Source organism: Ochotona curzoniae, unplaced genomic scaffold, assembly GCF_017591425.1.
Source record: "Ochotona curzoniae isolate NIBS_2020 unplaced genomic scaffold, NIBS_Ocur_1.0 patch412, whole genome shotgun sequence".
NCBI lineage: Eukaryota > Metazoa > Chordata > Mammalia > Lagomorpha > Ochotonidae > Ochotona > Ochotona curzoniae.
The window spans coordinates 1,230-23,647 of NW_024466987.1; the positions used below are offsets into that span (position 1 = coordinate 1,230).

The following is a 22,418-nucleotide window of genomic DNA, read 5'->3' on the forward strand; positions in this document are numbered from 1 at the left end:
TGGAGTCACCTCAATTCCCAGAAAGCTTTTCTTGAACCAAAACAAATCATAAGTCATAGTACCTCAAGCCTGAGTTATAACTTCCCCAGCGTCTTGCAGACCAATGGCAGTATCAGGGTGAGAATCTGGGCTCCCTGAATCACAGGCATTGCAAAGAAGTGACTTAGTGCTAAGAGCTATCCGGCTTTCCTCATGATTACAACCTCCTCAACTTACACAAAAGTAAACCAAAAAAGTTCTTATGTTTTAATAATGTCAGTGGTGTGCTTCATGCTAAACACATTATGTAAATTCTCATTTAATATGTTGCCCTTATTATTATAGGAGCCAATTAAGGCATTCGTGCTGCTCTTTTGACTAAGTAAGCACTCCCTCACCTGGTCCTCTACCAGGGTTCACCGACAGCATGGTTCTTTCCAAACACACAGCTCAAACAGCACCTCTCCTGAAAGGCCTTTCCAGGGTAGTCCTATGCAGCCAGTGTAACTTCAAGTGTCCATGAGTATATGTGTATCGTTTAAATACAATTTCCTTGCCAAAATGAATCTGAAATTTACAACTTTAATGCCTGCTTTTGTCATTTTCTCTGCATCACTATGGGTGTGGCACAAATAGCAAAATAGTTTCTCTACAAAGGTTAGGCAGACAGATGAAACGAAGGACAACTTCTCAAGGAAACACAAAGTGAGAAGTCTACTTCAATATATTAAACTGCCCAGCAAATATGAATAGTAGCCATTGTCCTCATTTGACAGCTGAGGCCAACAAAACAGACACTGCAAGACTTAGAACTCAGATCTGTGTGTTTGCAAGAAGCTTGAATTCTCTGCAATACATCTAGTGAAGAAAAGCAAGGGAGGCAGTTTATGAAGTTTTCATGTAAGATGGAAAAGAAAAGAACAAGGTGGAACAAAAGTTTAGAAGAGATACAGAGAGAGATCCACCCACACCCAAATGCATATGGGAGGAATAGAGAAGGAAAAGGGTGAAAGAGGGAGTCTTACTAGGCTAGAATCAATTTAGTGCCCAACAAGAACATATAAAACAAAGAGGATGGTGATGATATAGAGACAGGTTAGGAAGGCAGTCAATTTGGGGTTTAAATACTCGGGAGAGCTTTCTTCGGAGCAGACTCGGCAGTCCCAGCACAGTGAAGGGCAGGGGCTTGGCCTGTTGCAGACTAACGGGAGAATGATTTAGGGGCAGGTGTCACGGCTCAGATAGGCAGCATTTGTTACCACTGCTTGAAGAGGGATGTGCCCAGGAGTTTTGGCAGCCTGGCTGCTGAGCATACCTTCAGTAACTGCTTACAGAGGCAAATGAATGAGGGATAATAGTAGCCCTGTGGTGATTCAAGGGACAATCATGAATGGCATGTTATGAAAGAAGTGAGAAGAAATGAAGAAGCTGAGGACTCCACTATTACCAATCTCCAATTATAAAATTAAGGCAGAGGATTTACTATCATCTGACAAGAATTCACAGATGGGAAAAGGCAAAGGGGGTCAGTTGTGACTCCATAGCATAGTGTAGAAGCCTGTGCAATATCATTTTAAATGTCAAATGTAGGAAACAGGAAGAATAATTGCATGCAGTAGTCCAAGAAAGTGCTTGAATTTAGACCAAATGTATTTTTCTTCTCCTTAAGATCATTTGAAGTGGCCAAGTTTACATATTGCTGAAATACACAAATCTGGTAAAACATGACATTAATTAAAAACTTTTTAAATACATAGACAAGATACAAGAATATTCTTATGATTATATAAGGTTACTCCTAAAAAGTTCGTGGAAACTGGAATTAAAAATAAGCTTGTTTTGGTGCAAAAATGCTTGAAAAATCCATGCATATATAAGAAGTCTTCCAAAAAGCCACAGGAAATGTACATTATGCAAAACCTACAAGGTTCTAATATTTTATATAACTTGTATCTTAACTCAATTTGTCATGAACTTTGTCAAGTTACCTTACACAGCTAAGCATGGAAGAAAATCTTCTTTAAAGCTGTTTTCAATCCACTAGACAACTCCACATACGGTATTTTCCAAGAGGTTTTTGAATCTTCTCTCCTATTTAATTCTTAAAGTTGTCATAAAGATGACTGCTTCAACGATCTCATCCCATATACAAAAAGCAGACAAAGAGACAGGAGACCAGGCACTTGCTTTGTCAAACAGCTAATCAGTGATGAAGCCAATTCATTTTCCAATCATCTAAACTTCTGTCTCCATTGTCTTTTGCCTTTTAGTCAACTGGGTTCATAGCTGAATCCTTTTCAGAAATAGTTGTCTCCTTTTTATAGAGTACCATAAGGCTTAAAATGATCAAACCACAATTTGGTGTGTGGCAGAACACCTCAAACCTGTGGGAGTGCTTGCAGTGCAACATTCAAACAGGGTCCCCTCACCTAACACACAGAAAGCCAATCATTGACATCCAGGTTGTGGAAGAAACTGGGTATTTATTGCAAATCACAGAGCAAGGAGCTGAACAGCTAACACTTAATTTCCAGACTCCCCAAGGAGTTAAAAGTGAAGGTTCTTATAGATTGAAATTTGAGATGAGGTGTGTATGTGTGTGTGTTTAAAACTTGTGTTAAAGTTTCTTTTTGGTACGTGGAGCTCAGGACTCTCTTTTGAGTGGTATGTGATACTGTGTTCTTCACAGAACTTACCATGCAGGGTGGACTCCAGTTTGTCTGGAAATTATGTAAAAGTGGCAATTGTGGTCTATTCATACCTGGAATTCAGCTACACTAATCACTCCAGGACAACACTGGCCACCAAGGTTCTTGTCTAAGGGAGGAGCAAATGACTCCTTGAGTCTGGTGATAAGAACGTTTCAAGGCCAGCTGGATCACTCCCTAAATCAGTGAATATTAAGGGCAGGCAAAGTCACCTTGTGCAAATAGAGGTAGACAAAAGGCTGGGCCCTGCTTCTACATTTTGAGGGTTCCATTTCAAATACGCTGAAATATCTATGTGAGGGGGTTACACTCTTATTCACGGGATAAAAGTGCTAAGGACAGGGGCTCTACCTTTGGCATCTGATAAATAAGAGATCAATCCTGGAGAAGTAAACATGCTAGAATATCAGTGAGCTGGCAAAATCCTTAAAGGTCATTTAACCAATCACTTCCCAGTTGGCAATCTTCCTCATGGTATCTTCAATTTTTTTCCACTTCTGTATACCCTTTACATAATACTTCTTGTTATCCTCTTTATTCTCCTTAATAATAGCATCTTCAGTGTAAATTTAAATGTATTTCAGAAATTACTGGTTTCTAACCATTAACATGACTTGAAATACAAAGCAAACATTAAAATAAACAATACCATTAAGGATAATGTATTCAGGGCCCACATGGGGGGGGTAGTGAGTAAAGCCACCTGCTATAATGTTGACATCCCTTATAGACCAGTTTGTGTCCTAGCTGCTCCTTTTCTGATCCAGTACCCTCTCAATGGCCTAGAACGAGAAGCATAACACAGTATGGGTTCCTGCCACCCACAAGGGGTAGCCATATGATGCTACTGGTTCCTGATTTTGGGCTGGCCCGGCACTTGCCATTGAAACCATTTTGGGAGTGAATGAGCAGATGGAAGATCTCTCTGCCTGGTTCTCCTTCTCTCTCTGCCTGTAACTCAGATTTTTAAAATAATAAATAAATTTAAAACAATACACTCATCTTGTTCATCAATATGCCACATTCTGGAAATCCTGATTCAGCTTAGATGTTCCATTTTGCAGGTCAGAAACCTTAGCTTAGAGAGAGGTTCCTAAGAGTAAACATGCATGCTAACACATACTACTTCCAACTCTGCTCATTGTCCCCATGTCAACTGACACTTCACCATCTAGCAAAGATGATCCTTCCCATCAGGACTGGACAAGAACTTGATGCCACAGCCAATCCAAAGATGGATAAAGAACAGAAACAACTCACAGGACCCAGCAATGAGCTGAGCACAGCACGAGCCAGAGCTCCTTTCCTTGCTGTTAATTTCAAAGGTTCTGTTTGTAAGTAGGAAATGTTTACTGTAGCCATTTCCTCTTGGGAAGTAGACTCATCCAGGAGACAGAGAGACTCAAAATTAAGGGACGAAACTCTCAGTGCTCACTGCCTCTCCTCACAATGGTAATGAAAAAGTGGTTCCTGGGAAGGAAAACTGACACAAACCCAGTCTTTACACAGGGGATCTTGGTGTTTGACAGGCCAAGTCATGTTCTTAATCAATAATGAATGGCAAGAAGAATGTTCTGCTTGTAGAAAAAAAAAATGGAGCTGAGTTTTACTCGATTTCTTTTGGAGTAAAAAGTCAGAAAAATATAAAATAGCATCTGATGCTTCAGCATAGATTATGACATGTAATTAGTCTAATTTTTTTGGTTAGATTCAAATTACTATGAAAATAAGTTAATGAAATGGATAACAATATGACGAAAACTAAATGATTTCCAACACAGGATCAAAATAAATACTGTATGCCAAAAATCAAACTAACTAGCACTAATATTCCAATAATTCTGTTCAAATGAGATGTAGAAATGTCAACTGTAGAGAATAAATATAAATTATATGATCAATGAGTTTCTTTCTTTCTGCTTACAAAAGTTTTCAGACATTAGACTTTGCTGTTCTTGCCTTGGCTATCATGAACCAGGATGCATCCTGGAATTACATTGAACATGGGTTATTATTCCAAATGTTTCGTTAAAACTGTCATTTTCAAACATTTGCATGCATGAAAATTAATACATTTTAATATATAGATTCTTTAAGCCCAAGCTATCACACTGAATCAGAATTTCTAGCACTAAGAATCATAAAGATAAATGACAGGTGGTAGATAGATGATAGCTAGATAGTTAAGATAATAGGGTTTTTAAATGCCATGATTCAAATGTTTAAACAGCACAGTTTGAGTATTGGGGCCTGATAAACTTCATTATTTTGATTAACTTCTAATTTTAGTAGTTCAATTGAGAAGACCTCAGTTGTGAGCCATTTGAAGCCCTGAGTGAAAATAGAATGCAAATGAAAAGCGGAGAGAAGAAATTAGAAGATACAATAAAGAGGTTATGCCATTGACCCAGAAACATACAAAAGCAAGTCAGATGATTTTAACCTGCCTTCAACATATTTCAAACATGTGAAGAGAGACTTCTGTTTTTCTTCTAAGAAATGAAATCAGAGACATTATGACACAATACATATTTGCACAACTCCGTTTAACAAATCACCTTCCAGGAAAGCCTTTAAATAGAAAAAGTATTTATTCCCTTATATGGAAGTGGGATAATCGCCAAGAAAAAAAAAAAAGGTGTAATGGGACAGATAAATTTGCATTCCAAGGGAAAGATGGCTCATGCAAGAGCATCTCATAGGTGAGCCCTGGAAAATGGAGGGACAAGATTCGGGAGAGATCGTGGAGAATTACAGCCGTGAAGAAGGATTAGTTTAGGTCAGATATGTCTTGCTTAGACAATGGGACATGAAATAGTATTAGTGTGAAACAGACCTCAGATTGGCAACTGACTAGCTTTTATTTGGTTACATGGAGAAAGTTTCTTAGGAGCACACAACACAATTTTTTTCTGCTAAACATGGGATTAATTCTGAACAAAATACTTCTCACATAAACACCATGTTGTTTCTAAACACTTATTTCCATTCCCAGAACTGCTTGCAGCATTTCAGAAACCCATTATTTCATAATTATAATCAAAGCCATTAGGGCAGGACAATCTGTGCCACAAAGCACATTTATAGTCAGAATTGTCACGGAGCCTTTCACAGGAGGGATCCTCTCTATTTCTGCAGAAATCAAAAAGAGTTGCACACACTTCTGTTTACACTTTCCATTTCTAGATAGTGTGGGAGTTACTGACCTTTCCCAAGTTATTCTCCAGTAACTCCTCTGACTATCCTAGGCAAAATAGACCAGGATGTCCTGACAGTTACATGGTAGAAAGAATATAATCTCGAGAAACAGGCCAATTTCGGAACACACCCTCATGCTGCTTCTTCCAGCTGGACAGCACACTCTTTGCATACTGTGCACATCATCTGCAGAATGTAAAAAAAACAATAGCCAATATAGACTCAAGCTAACAATCAGATACAATCATACACAAAGAGCCTCAGTCATATCATAAAACCTTAAAGGGCTTTCATTATTATTGTCCTTAATATATATATATATACATATATATATATAAAAATATATATTAATAGCCTGTACTTTACTTATTCCAAAGGCAGAGTTACAGATTAGATAGAGGGAGAAAGATGAGAGAGAGAGAAAGAAAAAGAGAGAGAGAGAGACCTTTATCCACTGCCTCACTCACCAATCTGTTGCAAGGGCTGGAGCTGAGCCTGTCCAAACTCAGGAAACAAGAGCTTCTTCTGGCTCTACCATGTGGGTGCAAGGTCCCTTGTCAAGCATCAAACCATCTGCTGATTTCTCAGGTACATTGGCAAACAGCTGGATCAGAAGTGGAACAAATGGAATTCAAACTGATGCTTATATGTGATACAGGCACTGCAGGCAGTAGCTTTCCCTGCTATGCCACAGCACCAGCTGCACCATAGAGTCTTAACCATTCGTCTAACTACTAGGTTAAGCAGTTACTTTCTAACAACCATTCTTTGCTCATCTTTGTACTTGACTTCTAGTTTTGAGTCCAGTCTAAAGAGAAAATGAAAATAAAGAGCAGTAACATTCACATCCTGTATGAGATGGAAGGAAAGCATTAGAGACATTGTCTCGTGCTGGGGACTGTTTATTGCTACCTGGCTGATTTTCCAAAGGTCACTTAAAATATTCCAGCTTCAGTTTCCTAATGTGTAACAATGCTAGATTATTATTATCATCTCATAAGCATCATGTGAGAATTTAAATTAGAAATTATATATAAGACAATAGATAAGAATCAAAACAGACATGAAGGGTAAAAATTCTTAGGGCAGTGGCTGACAGCAATCACACAGCAACAACAGCAGCAGGAGTTAACGCTGGAAGGCTACAGTGTGAGAATCTGCATGGGCCACTGAGAGCTGTGGCCTGGGAAGGAGGACCTTAACCAGAAGGCTTGAAGGTCAGCAGCACTTAGAGAAACACTTGGCTCGCACACCAGTTCCTCTCAAACCAATGCTGCCTGTCAATTCTGTGCTATGAACATGCCTGTCACACGAAGCCCTATTGTTGATTTCTAGAAAGGTAGCAAAGTCCAGAAGAGAGTTTTGGTCGAATCATCCCAGGGGTGGAGGCTGAGTCAGAAAGAAGCTACCTACTTAGAACTATGACCAATTTCACAGCCCCATACAATGGGGAAAACAGAAATTATTACAATCTGCTTTCTAAGTCACGAAATACCCTCCCTATACTCCTATTTATAAAGCAACTAAGAATACCATCTCTTGTGTTGAACGCATGTTATTTTCAATAACATTCCTACTATTAGTTTACTCTCTCAGAGAAAGAGGCCCACAGCATGAGGTTGACAAATAGCCAATCTTACTTTTTGGCATTTGCCAAACAGCACACCACCCATTATAGGGCTAAGACAGAAAAACACTATGCTGAAATTATTCCTAGTGTGTTTCTTTCGTCTTTTTGTTCTCTATGCAGAGTTCCTATATTGCGTCGAGTAACCATGCTGTGTATACTTTGTTTGCAGTTTCCTTTTTTGATGGAAAGGTACGTGTTATGAATGATTTATCCAACATATATGATGCCTGTGTATATGCACACGCACTTACTTCATGCTTGATGGTTACGGTTGACTAGTGCCAACGACACTGAGCAGCAAGGGTTTCACTTCTCATTTTGCCCGCTTCAACTATGAAACGAAGGGGTGTAGTGGAAAGTGAGCCTCCCTGAGCAGGCTGGAGGCTCATGTTCAAGACGTGCTACTTGTTTATTCTGTGATCCACTGACGATGAATTGATTCTCTCCTGAATTTCAGATTTCACATCAGTACAACAAGGCAGTGAATTCTTGATCTGCTGCTTCGTCCATGGTTTTAAGGGCCTCAATGTGCCCAGGTTGTGTGTTATTATTGAAAACAGGTGATTCTGATTAATATAAATTTCTTTGTATTTCACTCTTTCTCTCTTCTCCAGGCCAGGGTTTAACCTCATTTTCATTTCTTCACCTTCTGTTTCCATCCATATCATTGTTTGTCCTCCTGATACACCTCATCCAAAATATCCAGAATCTTTACCAGGAAAGGAGAGTTAGTGTCTATACTAGCACACTTCCTGCTAGGGAGGAAGCCAGTGTCAGGCTAGAGCCAACGCTCAAGCAAAATTTGTCAGTAGTGAAGCCTAGTACAGTTGCTTCAGCTAACTCACTAACGTAGAATGTGTCTTCAGACATGAGTGCGAGCACACACATGTACAGCGTGTGCATTCACAAAATCACATGCTTTCCGCCGTTCTCTGAAGCTGACACAGACATCTGTAGGGAAACAGAGAACATGCTTCAAACAGCCACAGATGTGTACATTAAATTCACACATACTCCGTGGACTATAATCATAGTAATTCCCAGGCTACTCCACAGGCACAAATTTGAATACACATTAACACAAGGGACATCTATAGGAATACATATATCCACTTCTACTACCACAATAGACATAGAAACACACTCTGGCTTGTACACTACCACAAAATGCTCGAATCAAACAATACACAAGCACACTCCTGCGTGTATTTCCAATTTTGATGTCTGGATTTCTTTCTTTTTTTTTTTTTTTTACAAGTTCATTGAGATGTAACTTATACACAAGAAAACGACATACTCGCTGCTTAGTGTATTTAATTAATAGGCCTAGACATATTCATATATCTGTGAAACTACTATCACAATGAAGACAATGAGTATAATCATTGTTCTCAAAAATTTGCTTGTGCTTCTTGTATGTATGTTTAGCATACTTAAACTGAGCTTTACTCTTTAAGCAAAATTGTAGATGCATAATATTGTACATTAAATGCGCTACGATAAATATGAGACCTTGAGGACTGATTCATCTTACATAGCTCCAACTTAATACCAATTAGACAATTCCCTATTTCCCAATGCACCTCTCCTGGCCCATAGGCAAAACACTGTGACGTCTGCTTGTATAAATTTGGCCACTCAAGAATTCCCCAGAAAAACAGGCAGTATTTTTTCTTTCCACAATCAGATTATTTCATTTAACCTAATGGATCCCATTGTCACAAATAATTGAGGTTTCTTCACTTTAAGGCTGAATAATACTCCAGTCTACACATATAAATGTTTGGTTTTTACCCGTCCTTCTGCTTGTAGACACTTCGGTTTTTGCTCTACCTCTGCTGCTCTGAACATTGCTGTGATCAAAATGGAGGTGTGGATGTCTTTCTGAGCTCCTGATGTCTATTCTTTAAAGATTTATTTTTATTATTTTTTATTGGAAAGGCGGATATACAGAGAGGAGAGACAGAGACGAAGATCTTCCGTCCGATGATTCACTCCCAAGTGAGTGCAACAGCCTTGGGCTGTCCTCGACTGCTTTCCCGGGCCACAGGCAGGGAGCTGGAAGGGAAGCCGGGCTGCAGGGATAGAACCGGCGACCATATGGGATCCGGGGCGTGCAAGGTGAGGACCTTAACCACTTGCGCCACTGCGCCGGGCCCCCTGATGTCTATTCTTTAAGATATATGATTAGGAGGGAGATTGCTGGATGATACAACAGTTCCAAGTTCAAATTTTGAGTGACCTTCATAACCATTTATAATGGCAGTTCCTTTTCTAATCTCTCTTTTTTTAAAAGATTTATTTTTATTACTATTTCCTTATTGGAAAGGCGGATATACAGAGAGGAGAGACAGAGAGGAAGATCCTCTGTCCGATGATTCACTCCCCAAGTGAGCGCAACGGCCGATACTTCTCAACAATATTTTCACATGTTTCTAATCCTCCAAAATCCTGACAGATCCCAATCCTTTTTAATGGCTTTTCTCACTGGGATGAAGTGATGCCTCCTATGGTTTTGATTTGAATTTCTCCATGATATCCTCTTTGCTTTCTTTGTATCTCTTCCAGTGCCGCTGGATGCATGTGCTTTACAGAGCGCTTGCCTAATCAAGAGCCCCACCAACTCCATACACAACTTCTGCAATGACATCCGCTCTTGCCTAAATGTGGTCAGAGAGTGATGTCCGACAGGAAACAGCAGTGTACACTTCCTACCTTGCATTGATACATAAGTGCATCTCCCACCTAGAGGGAGGACCTAGAGAGGGTTTCATCAAACACCATCTGACCTATCAGATCATGTCAGGGGACACCACCAACCTCAGCTAACTTTGTTTTTGTTTTGTTTTGGTTTTTCAGAATCATCAGGAAGAGGTACACTAAAGTGGTCCCATATTTCTTCCTACATTTAGAGCAAATTGTACTCTGTGAGTTCCAGAAATTGGACTATGACACCCCTCCAATTAAAGAAAAACTTCCCCTTTCAAGCAAATGCCTTTAATATTGCCTCCACAACAGTCATAACTTACTAGGTGATAACTTTAAGAGGACATCAAGTGACAAAGTATATTTTGAATACTTCCTTGAAACATAGTGGCTACATGTGGTTATTTCTGGTATTTCTCTCACAATCTGATTTCTGATGTAGGCATATAGAAAGGACATTAAAAATTAAAACAGATACTGATTAACAACATCTGCTAAAAAGCAATCTGGATGTTTGTGAGCCTGTGTTCATTAGGTTTCCTTAGGAATGATCTGCCAGACTCCAACCAAGGTAAAGAAATTAATTTAATCAAATTCTGAATCCATAGCTTTAGGAGTCAGGGAGTTGAATCCCAAGTATATCCAATAAGAAAAGGGGAATGTGAGTTAATATTCAGATCATTTGAAATAAGCAAAACTCTTAAAATGGCTTGAATGGAATGTATAATCTGGTTGCTGCTTGAAAGATTCAGGGGACAAATGTCTCCTTATCCCCCAAATGAGGTCCATTCTTTTTCTAATCCAGCTTTTAGGGGTAAGAACTGAATTGACTTTCTGTGTTGTAGATTCCATGGCTGAGTTGGTGGAAACATCACCTGAAGGGTACCAGATTTTAGTGCATGTTTTATGCTTTCTGAATTATAAAGTCCCTGATACTAGCAGTTTTGTGTACCTTCTGCACTGTTGAATCACTTGCCTTTAGCATGATGTCTGGAGTCTTGTGGCATGTAACACTTGTTATCTCAAAAAGTGTTGGGTTCAACTGAGCAAGAAACCCTTCGGGAGTTTTTAGGCTTTTTTTTTTTTTTTGCCTCCTCAGGTAAAAGTTGCTGCTTCTTCCTGTCTATTTTCTGCACCTGCCACCTCCTCTGGATTCAGTGGTCTACCATCCAGCAAGGCATTTCTGAGTCGTCTCCAGAAGATGTGCCTTCCCAAGACTGTATCATCCCACTCCAGGTAAGTGTTTCTGCTGAGAAGTCGATACAGTTCTACCTGCTGCCGGAGCAGGGACTTCTCCACCTTCTGTAGCACAATAAAAATGATACCTGCTCGGCTTCTCAAAAACTGCCAGGTTTGAGCAATCTCGTACTCAAAGATGCACCAGCTGCTCTGGATAAAATGCTGTGACACAACAACAATAACTTTCCTGCTTTTGTAGAAACCTTCCTGGATAATATTGGCAGCAATGGCCACACCAGGAATAAAGTCTCTGTAGTGAAGGCAGAGATGAAATGGAGGTACTCCTTCCTCTAAATTCTTTACCAACTCATTCCTCACCCAGTCCTCATCCTGGCTGGAGTAGATAACAAAAGCATCATACATGTTTTCACAGCCACCATACTTTTTGCAGCCAACAAGTACCATCAAATGAAAATAAAACTTATAAATCAGAACCACAGCAAGAGATACCACAAGCGCACTGAATGCCGACACACCAATGATGGTCTTGCTCAACCGACAGGTGGCATTCCTAAAACTCAGCACAAGCATATTTGGAGGTGTGGCACATATCATTTCTTCAGCTCCCACCAAGAGCCATCTGTGATCCTTGATCCACTGCATGAACCTTTGATGTTCACAGTCACAAGTCAAATTGTTCTTAGTAAGATATAAGAAAGTTAGACTACTTGGGAAAGACTGTTGTTCTGACTCTTGCAGAGTATCTATGACATTGAAACTGACATCCAAAACCTGGAGGGAGTGGAGATGTTTATAAATGGGTATGTCCAATACCAGCAATTTGTTGTGACTCATATTCAGTGACTCAAGTCTGGGAAGTGAGTCAAATGCTCCCAGAGACACCTGTTCAAGTCGACATGCAGAAATATCCAGTATGGTCAAATTAGTCAGTTCTGTAAACATATTATCCTGAAGCACATTATCCTGAAAATGATTTCCAGCCATTTTTAAAACCTGAAGATTGCTCAAGCCACTAAAAATTCCACTGAAGACAATTTGGATGCCAGTATAGGAAATGTCAAGATAAAGGAGGCTTTTGAGTGAGAGGAATACCGAAAATTCATTGATGCCTCTCAAAGTGGAACGTTGGAAATCTAGATATTCCAGCTGTTCTAACTCTAAAAAATTTGATGTCATAGTAATAACACCATTGAAGCTCAAATTTAAATGCTTGAGTTTGGATGTTCCCAATCTTCTCGCAGAACAGCAGCTTTGAAAACTCAATCGATTGTCACTGAGATCCAGAAATTCAACATTCGGTATGTCCAGCTCTGGAAAAGCACTCACGTCGTGGTTGGAAGTGAAAGTAAGCCTTGTGAGAGAGGAGAACTTCAAATTCAAAATTGTGTCGCCAAATATACAATTAACAATTTCTAATGATTTCCAGCTGAAATCTTTAGGAAACCTCTCTAGGGTTTTTGCATTAATACTCACCAGAGACATCCCAGAAACATTTTCCAAACAATCAAGTAAGTCAGTAACCCTACCCTCGAGGTCATCTATGTATGCTAATTGAAACTCTTCAATGACCAAATTGCAAAGACCCTCCAGGGCAGATTTTTCAAATTTTTCCATAACCCTTTCATTTTTAAATTCTCCCAAAACTAATCGGCGAACTTCTAAACCAGCTAGCCCTTCCATACAACTCTTCATTATATTTGTACTTTTAAAATTGCCCCTCAAAATCAGTTCATGCAATCTAATTGCTTCAAAGGTTCCAGGTTGGATAAAATCTATAGGGTTCAAAGACAAGTCTAAAGAAAGTGTGAGTAGGGACATTTGACTACGTAGAACATGTAAGTCTTTATAATAAATATTTTGTATCTTGTTCCTGGAAAGGTCCAGATATTCAAGGTTACAGAGGTTAGAAAAATACTCAGGAAAACTGAAGGAATGAATAAAATTGTGAGCCACATTGAGCTCTTTCAAGGTTTTGAGATGTCCAATAGGGAAGTCAGCTAAAGATGCTATGTTTGTCTCCACAGCCACCAACTTCTGCAAACTTGATAATCCAGAAAAAGCTCCAGGGGCCAAATTTTGGATGGGATTTCCTGTCAATATCAAGGTGGAGAGATTCTTTAGACCTTTATATGCATCATCTTCAATTGTATAGATTTCACACCTGTGAAAAAGATACAGATTATATAATATTTCTGCAGAATTAAAAACCCCGAAGGGAATAATCATCTCAGTCATTCAGTTGTCCCTATGGATGTGATGCTCAATGATTCACATTGGCAAAAACACATAGCAGGAAGCAGGTAAGGCCAAGAGAAAATACGAAGCTGTACCTAACCAGTATTATGCTGTTGACCAGAATAATGAATTTCTGTATTATATACCAGGCAACATGTTAAATGGAGACAGAAAATCCATTAGAAGGCAACCATCTTAAGATTAATAATTAGAGTACATCAAAATTTTATGGTTTGTAGAATTTATCATAACCTTGAAACAAATTTAGTTAAACTCTGGCACATATAATCATTGTTATATACCTGGTTGGTGCAGATGAAAATTATAACTGTTGCTAGTCAAATAACTGGTAAATGGAAATTTCAAAGATATAAACGAGCATGCATAAATTTCATAGATATTCACAGTGTTTATAAAATGTGAGCAAAAGATATTTAAAAGTGATACAAAAATATCTGGTGGCAAAAGCCTTCAAGTACTAATGTATTCTTGTTTCTTAAAGGAATCTAACAGATTAATTGGTCAATAAAAATTTGCTGGTAAAACAGCTTACTTTCTCTTGACTCAAAAGAAAACTCAGAGATTAAACTGTTATAACTGTCTTATTAAAACTACCATTTTCCAGATCAGAAAATGAGATGTACAGATGTACAGATGTACAGAATACATCCATGATTGTATAGCAAATAGATATGTCTTTAATGAATAAACAAATAAATGAAAATGGGAATCCCTCAATCAAGATTTCTGGCTCAAAAATTAGGTGACAGAACAATGAACATCTCACCAGTGCAGAATGCAAAAGCTGATTGATTACCTGGATAAATCCAGAACCTGTAGCTGTGAGAAATTTGAAAAGCTATGACTTCCTATATGCTTCAAGGGGTTAAAACTCAGGTCCAAGTTCTTGGTTGAGGAGGGAATGTTGTCAGGGATTTTGTAGAGATTCTTCTCCATGCACTGGTAAGTAACGTTAGGAACCACCTGTAATCATCACACATTATTTGCAGTGTTATGCTGCTTACACTACCCGACTGCCATTTGTATCAGACTAGCAAGCCCGTGGTACAACTTTTCAGCTGTCCATCCATCCAGTCAGCCAGCCAGCCACTCGTTTCATCCTTAAAAGATGTCTTGCTCTCTCGATTAGCCACAAATGAGCACTACTACATACTTGATGTTCTAACCCTGCTACAAACAATGCCAACATTTACCAACAAACAGTGGAGTTAGGGGATGAATCACTAATGCTCTTGAGTCTAAAAGCCTTAGGTTTTATGCAAACTCTCATATGTGATTTGCGGTGAAGACTTCAAGAAAACTCAATGAATATCGTTTTATTGTAGGTAAAATTCAACTAACAAATACCCATTAGTATTTTAAATATCTCCTGCCAGTGCTTATGGTCTTAAAGAGACTGTGTTCAAGAAGCCCAGAACCTACTACCATTGTTTAATTTTTGTTAATTGTATTCTCTTCCTTGGCTCATTGACCTCTGAGCATGGTGATACAGAAATGAGAGAAGACTTTGGGGTGCTTGGATCCCAGTGGTGGAGCCATGGAAGTTAAATCAAATGTTATATGCTGCTGTGCTTCCTCCGCCAATTTCCGTTTCTACTCCAGATTCCTCGTAAGACTTAATCTCAAATCGCTCACCTAATTTCTGAATTTTCTCATTTTCTTTAACACAATCCTTGCCTATTTGAGGTTGCTTTTTTCTTTCTGTTTAAAAAGCAGTGCTCTCTTTAAAGGATTATATAAGTATTTAAAGAGTTTTTCAAAGCCAACTTCAGTGTAAATGGGTCATAAATGGCAGCACTAATTATTAATAGCTATATGATTCCCTTATAATATGCCACAATATTTCTTATAGGTTAAATATTATATCAAAAATTTTAAATAAACCATAAAGGATGATTGAAATTTAATATGAATTTAATCAATAGAATTCATTCACACAATTTCTTACAGCATCCTATTGAAGCTACATGCTATCCATCAGAAGAGCCTTTAAGACCATATTATTCAGAAAAAGGCAGGGCAAGACACTCTTTCCTGTCTGCTTTCATTTATTGTCATGAGATGTATCACTATTCCACGTCATGTTGTACATATAATTGCTTACTATGCGTTTTTTCATCTTCTGCACTCAATTATAAACTTTCACGGTTACATTCATCACTTTGGGTCAGAACTCAAAAGACCAAACTGCAGTGAATAGGTATTGAATATGTGAATGACAACCTGACACTAATTGGTTGAACTAAGTTTCCCTTAAGTCTGAACAGTACACATTTTCTGCTATGCGCTGTGGGCGAAAAAAAACAAAAATGATTTGGTTCTAGATGTCAGAGAACTTACAATTCAATATAAGAGTGAAGACAGGAAGAAAACTAGTAATTGTCTAAAAGGACCATGAAAGAGGCTTGGAAGAAATGTCTTCTAGTTCACAGTAAACAGAGTTCAATGTTGACCCAGGGGAGGCTTTCTAAATGAGTTTTTGAAAGGTCAATAAGGTCTGGCTACATGAGGAGAAAAAGAAGAATATTTCAGAAGGAAAGAACAGCATGAGCCAAGAAAGTAGAAAAAAAATGAATCAGAATGTATGATGAGTGGTTGAACGCATGAAACCCAAGCCAGAAGGGAAATCATGGCCAGATTTGAGGCCTCAGTCTTTGTGCTACAGAAATGGTCTGATTTACCACTTGTAAGTTGAACACTTGCCATGTGCTAGGCAATGGGGTTATAGTGATAAACTAGTAATGATTCTTTCTTACAAATTCTGTTCCAAAGTGAAAGACAGACAATGAGCACATAAAGAAAAATATATAATAATGATGTTCTCTGGAGCAAAAAGAAGTCATTTGAGGGAACAGTTGAATTAGAACAACTAGAGGGCTGCCTCTGAAGCAAAATATGAAGACTGCCTTGCGGGAGAGACATTTAAGCAGAGACCTGAATGACAATAAAGTTATGAAAATGAATAGAACTTCACTGTCTACTATGATTGCCACTCACTACACACAGCTTTTAAGTATAAGCAATCTGGATAACCTATAGTGATATGTTTGATAAATTTAAAAGACATACTAAGTTTCCAAATTTGACACCAAACAAGAACGTAAAAGATTTTCTTGCTTGTTAAATATGCATTACATTCTGAAATAATATTTTGATTAAATTAATTTTAAAAAGATATCAAGACTTAACTCTTTGTTTTTTTTTTTACACATTTAATGTGATTCCTAAGACATTCCAAACTAAGTATATGGCTCACAGGCCAAGTGTATTTGACAGTATTGATCAAGGGAAAACATATTCTGGGTAGAGTAAAATAGCTCCAAGGCCATGTGTTATGACACTTTTCTAATGTCAGTGGAAAATTATTGAAAGTTTTTAAACAAAATAATTTGTTAGATCTGAGCCTCCAGAAAAAAAAATCATAATGAGTAAATAGCAACCAAAAGTGGAAACTTAATGTAAATGGAAATAATACAGAATAAGAAACAAGCTGTTATCCCAGATTCAAGACCAAGGGAAACAAGGCTTCTGCTAGGAGAGGATATGGAGATGAACAAGTTTGGGGGACAGCCAGATATTGTGCATGGGGCAAGGAAGAGTCACATGTGAGAGTGCTTTTATAAAAGGGCCACTGTGGTTGAGGATTCTATCAGATTAACCTAAGAGGAGGAGAGACACAGAAGGGAAGGCAGCCCTAGGACTAGGGCAAGGAAGAACACGCATGGGGAACTAGTCCTTGGTGCATATTTAAGTTCATCATTTTCTCCCATGGCCTCACCTCAGAACACCAACTGGCAACCTTTCTGTTGAGTTTCTTGCCTCATTCTACCTTTCTTTCTGGAATGTTAAGTTTGGCTATTTGTTTCTGAAACAGCTATGAAGTCTATACGAGGGAAAAGAAGAGACTACTCAGTCCAATGCTTAGTGTGGCTATGATTGCTCAACAGTTGCTGGCAGTTCATAAAGAAAGAAACCGTTGCTTTAGCCCTCTCTCTCTCTCTCCTTCTCTCCCTATCTCTCTCTCTCTCCTTCCTGTTTTCCACTATCTCTCTCCTCTTTTTCGTTTTTTTTTTCAGCCCTTAGACAAAATCATGTGACTGGATCCAAAAATCTAAAATCCACTTTAAGAAGTTCTTTTCTTTGAGATACAGAAAAGGCTATATTCCTCCTAAGGCCTAAATGGGCCTTTGTGAAATCACCAATGGCTAGGAATGACACTGAAGCTGCTTTCCTACAGCTCTCAGTTTAATAAAGTCTGACTCTGTGTGTGTGTGTGTGTGTGTGTGTGTGTGTGTGTGTGTGTATTTTTCCCCCTTTACATATGTGAAAGCTAGTGTCAGAGAGGTTCCAGAACTGCATCTAGGCTACACAGGCTCAGGAGATCATGAAGCACTGATTTCCAACAGGTCTGTCTAACCTACAGTCCCTAATACTACTCAAAATCCCTAAACAAGAAAAGGCACCGGCGACTTGCGCTTTAGTGCCACGTTAACAATGAATTATTTGCTTCCTGTGGTTTCCTGAGTCCTTTAGTAATTGAACTCATTTTTGCATAATAAGCTAACCCCATTACACAGCAGGAAGTTCTAAGTAAGAAGCAGCATTTCAGAAGCAAAGGAAAGCTTACCGGGCATGAGAGGCGCCCCAAGCACGTACCTCCACACAGGGTTCCCAGCTTTCTGGTCTCAGGTAGGAGAGGAAGGCCACAGTTGAGATCAGAGTCCTAGCCAGGCGCAAGAGAAGCATCATGCTGGCATTTCCTGTGCACAGCCGCGGTCAAATGAGAACACGATGCCCTGGAAACTCCCAATCGGACAGTCCTGAAGGCACTGTTTTTTTCTTGCCCTGAGCGATTGGCACCCCACAGAAACGACTTCTTTCACAGCAGTTCTGAGCTAACGAGCAAGAAGAAGTGAAAGTGCAATGTTAGCATTCTGGATTTTTGTTTCTCTGACATTCATCTGCCCCACCGCAGAGGGGAAGCCAAAAAAAGAAGAAAAAAAAAATCATTGGCAGGCCAGGGACAGTAGGAATAGCAAAAGGAAGCTGACCTTCATCCTAGGAAATCATGTGACGCTTGGGTGTGGCAAGTGTAAAGAACCAGCAGACTCCAAAACAGTCTGTGTAACTCTCCGGGACAGAAGTAATGTTTTACTTTCATTTCATTGTTACTGCTGCCATCCCAAGGCACCACAGGATAGGAAGTAGGTGGTTTGAACCACAGGAATGTATTTTCTCACAGACCTGGAGGGTTTAAGAGTTCCAAGCATCAGCTGGTGTGTTTGCATCTTGTCCCTCTTCTTGTAAGTCACTGATGACCTGAATCAGGGGCTACTGATAGGATTTTTGTTCATAGCAATTAATAAGGAGGGTGATGTTCCTCCAAGGCTGAGCAGACACTTGCCAGGCAGATGTTCTTGTAAAGCTCCCCTCCTTTTTCTTTCCTTTACAAGGGTATGATGACCTTTGTGCAAATTTGTATTGTAACAGTCTTCCAAGACAGTTGCTATTAGGCAATCACACATAAGAATGCTTCCTTTAAAACCTGCCTTACTTAATCTTATTTATTTTTGGGGTTGACTCAAATAACTCCACCCAAACCTGACGAGTTTCACGTTCTTTTCACTTATTAAAAGTAGTCCAACGGCTAAGTTCTCACCTTGCATGTGTCAGGATTCCCCTATGAGCGTCTGTTTGTGTCCCAACTACTCCACTTTCCATCCAGCTCCCTGCTTATAGCCTGGGGAAGCAATCGAGGAGGCCCCAAAACCTTGGAACCCTGAACCCATGTGGGAGACCAGGAAAAAGCTTCTGGCTCCTGGCTTTGGATCAGCTTAGCTCTGGCCATTGTGGCCACTTGAGGAGTGAACCAGTGGTTGGAAGATCTTTTTTAATCTCCTTCTCTCTGTAATTTTTTCCAATTGAAAAAGTGAATGAAATCTTTTTTTAAAAAAAGTAATGAGGGGTATGGGAGGGGAGGGGGAAATGAGGGGGGAATCCCCAGCGCCTATAAAACTGTACTACATAATACAATGTAAGCAACAATAAAAAAAAAAAAAAAGAATCATCGCACCCCAAAAAAAAAAAAAAAAAGTAATGATTCAGTGAAATATGTTTTGAAAAGTACAAAATGTTGACAGAAGTTTGTGATTCAGAAACAAGTATATTGAAGCGCAAATCCAGACTGGATAAATTAAGGCTCTGTTACATTATTTAATTCATTTACATCATTTTTAAATAATAAGATGAGATAATCATGATAAATATCCACACTTATGGAATTAATAAAATAAAACTATGCAAGAGTAAGCAACTTACACATACAACCAAATATGTTTAATAGTTTTTAAAATGGTGATACAATGGCCTCTATTTATCCACTTTTGCTTTCTGAGGTTTCAATTACTCACAGTAAACTGTGGTCTGAAAAACTATTAAGCGGAAAGTTCCTGAAGCAAAATGTGTGCCATTCTGATGAAAACTCACACTTTCTTCTCTGTGTCCTCTGCAACGGGAATTACCACTTGGTCCCTGATTTCATATTATTTGGACTGAACATTAGTCAGTCATGTGTAAGAGCTGCCCCAGTTACCATACCAGTTGTTTTCAGTACCGCTGTGCTCGTGTTCCAGTGACCCTGAGTCACCATTATGCTCCATCAGAAAACCCACCACACTCACCTCACTTCCCAGGAAGAGTACATTAAGATAATTTGAGGGAAAGATCACGTCCAAATAGCTTTGGTTTCAGATTTATTTACTTTCATTAGAAAGAGTTATAGAGAGAAGGAGAGACAGAGAGAGGTCTTACAGCAACTGGCTCATTCCTTAAACAGCCACAGTGGCTGGAGCTAAGCCAGTCTGAAGGAAGGAGCTAAGAGTTTTGTTTGGGTCTCCTGCGTTGTGGCAGAGACCCAAGGGCTGCTTTCCCAGGCCACAAACAGAGGGCCGGATCATAATCAGAGCAGCCAGGGCATGAATCAGCACCCATGTGAGATGCCAACACTTACAGATGAAGGATTAGCTAGTTAAGACATCCCGTCAGCCCCCACATTGTCTTTGCTAGAGCCATTTAAAAATTGTTCTATAGGGACAACTGGTGAAAATAGGATCATGGGTTTTGATCCTGTTCAGTCCCAGCATCCATTGGGCGTCTCAGGATATACTCCATCCAGATAAATGGGGGCAACTATGGCTACATCCAGCGTGCATGTTGAATAAGTTAACTTGCATAAATGCTGAGTTGGGAACCCTGTTCATCAATATACTCCATAAATGATAGTGATTGTGATGCATAAAATGAGGAGCTGGTATTGGTAAAGCTTTCAATAAAGTGTGCAGAAAGCAGCAAGTACCATGTAAACAGTTTAAAATGGGGATATTACTGGCCCTATTCCCTAGGTAACCGATATGCTGCAGGTATCTCAATCCACATATAAACAGGCTGCAAGGGAGCATCTCAGAGTGGACTGGGCACAAACATGTGCCTTCACTAAACCTGTAAAAGTCAGCTAAAATCATTCCCCAGAAAAAAAAAAACATTGCGGTGAAGATAAAATGAGACCATTTACATAACGATTTTAGAGAAGTGCCTTTGGTAGAATAGGTGTTCCATAAAGTGTAGCTACCTAGAAAGTTGATAGCGTGTCACTTCCTCATAGTCATCCAAGTAGAAGTTTCTGAGTTTACCGCCTCATTTCTTACATGAAATGTAGAGAAGTAGGCCTCAAAAAATTATGGAAACTGTGCATCATCCTTTCATTTTCCAAAACATTTTTGAATCTGCCTGATTTTGCCTGTACTTTTTTCTTATTTCTATAAAAATTCCCCGTCACACATCTGGGCTTATGTCCCAAGGAGGTCATCATAGATTGAAGATATATGCCTATGTGCTGATAAGCCTATCTTAATTTGAAAATATCCTAACTCAGAAATACACATAACCTACCAAGCAATATATATTGGTCATACAGTTACTGTAGAGAGTCTGCTACCTTTTCTCTTCAAAATCGTGAGACTGTTCTATACCTGAGGCTTGCTGACTTTGCCGAGCAATGTGAAAGAGTGCCCTGCTACGTACGTGCTCACCTTTCAGGAGGAGTGGCTGCTAGAGTAGTCCTGGACCCTTGCTCTAAGGTCTAAGTTCTAGCATCAAGGAATGCCCTCTCTTCTTAAGAACAAAGTCACTTATGTATTACTTATTCTTGTTACTATGTTTATTTGGGAATTGTGTTTTAGTTGTGGTTTAGTTGTATCTTGCTTGAAATCATGCAATGCTTATCTTTCCTTTTTAGGAAATGGAATGTGTCCTTGTGTGAGCATAAAAGCATAATATTTGAAATTGGATGCATACATTTTACTGAAACTTATATTGCCTTTTCACTTTTGCAGGGGTTGAAACATCTTAAGCTTAAGCATTATAAATCAGGGAATGTTTGTATTTTTTTTTCCTTTCTTAAAGAAAAAATCTTCAGAAAGACATAGACAGATGGAAGAAAGAGCAAGTATCAACTAGTTCACTTCCTAAATGTTGCAAATGGCTTGCTGGGATCAGAGTTAAGGTCCACAGCACAGTACCAATCTCCCACACAAGTGGCAGCGTAACAGCTGCCTAAGACGTTACCTACATCCTTAAAAGGTCTGCAGAGGCAAGAGGCTGAGGTTGGGAATCCCACCGAGGGACAAACGAAAGCACTCCAAAATAGGTTATGGACATCTCAACTGACACCCCAACTACAAGAC

General features: G+C 39.2%; 1 protein-coding gene across 3 annotated transcripts; it reads right to left on the reverse strand.

Annotated features, from left to right (window-relative positions):
• Positions 1 to 10,350: 10,350 nt before the first annotated feature.
• On the reverse strand, positions 10,351 to 18,643 carry LOC121167648 (toll-like receptor 4). 3 transcript variants are annotated; one of them, XM_040997186.1, is made up of 3 exons: positions 18,334 to 18,641; positions 14,474 to 14,640; positions 10,351 to 13,582 (listed from the first exon to the last, which is right to left on the reverse strand). In XM_040997186.1, the coding sequence occupies exons 1-3, from the start codon at positions 18,424 to 18,426 to the stop codon at positions 11,317 to 11,319; spliced, it is 2,526 nt and encodes an 841-aa protein (XP_040853120.1). In that variant the 5' UTR covers positions 18,427 to 18,641; the 3' UTR covers positions 10,351 to 11,316. The 3 variants fall into 3 exon arrangements, with proteins under 3 accessions (XP_040853120.1, XP_040853121.1, XP_040853122.1); XM_040997187.1 differs by having other exon boundaries at positions 18,305 to 18,384; XM_040997188.1 differs by lacking the exon at positions 14,474 to 14,640 and having other exon boundaries at positions 18,305 to 18,643.
• Between the last annotated feature and the right edge of the window lie 3,775 nt (positions 18,644 to 22,418).

Coding starts and splice junctions, on each gene's coding strand:
- LOC121167648 (XM_040997186.1), bottom strand. CDS start 18,426: ATGATGCTTCTCTTGCGCCTGGCTAGGACTCTGATCTCAACTGTGGCC. Junction 14,641..18,333: donor GCTGGGAACCCTGTGTGGAG/GTACGTGCTTGG, acceptor TGATGATTACAG/GTGGTTCCTAACGTTACTTA. Junction 13,583..14,473: donor CAGGTTCTGGATTTATCCAG/GTAATCAATCAG, acceptor TCTTTTTCACAG/GTGTGAAATCTATACAATTG.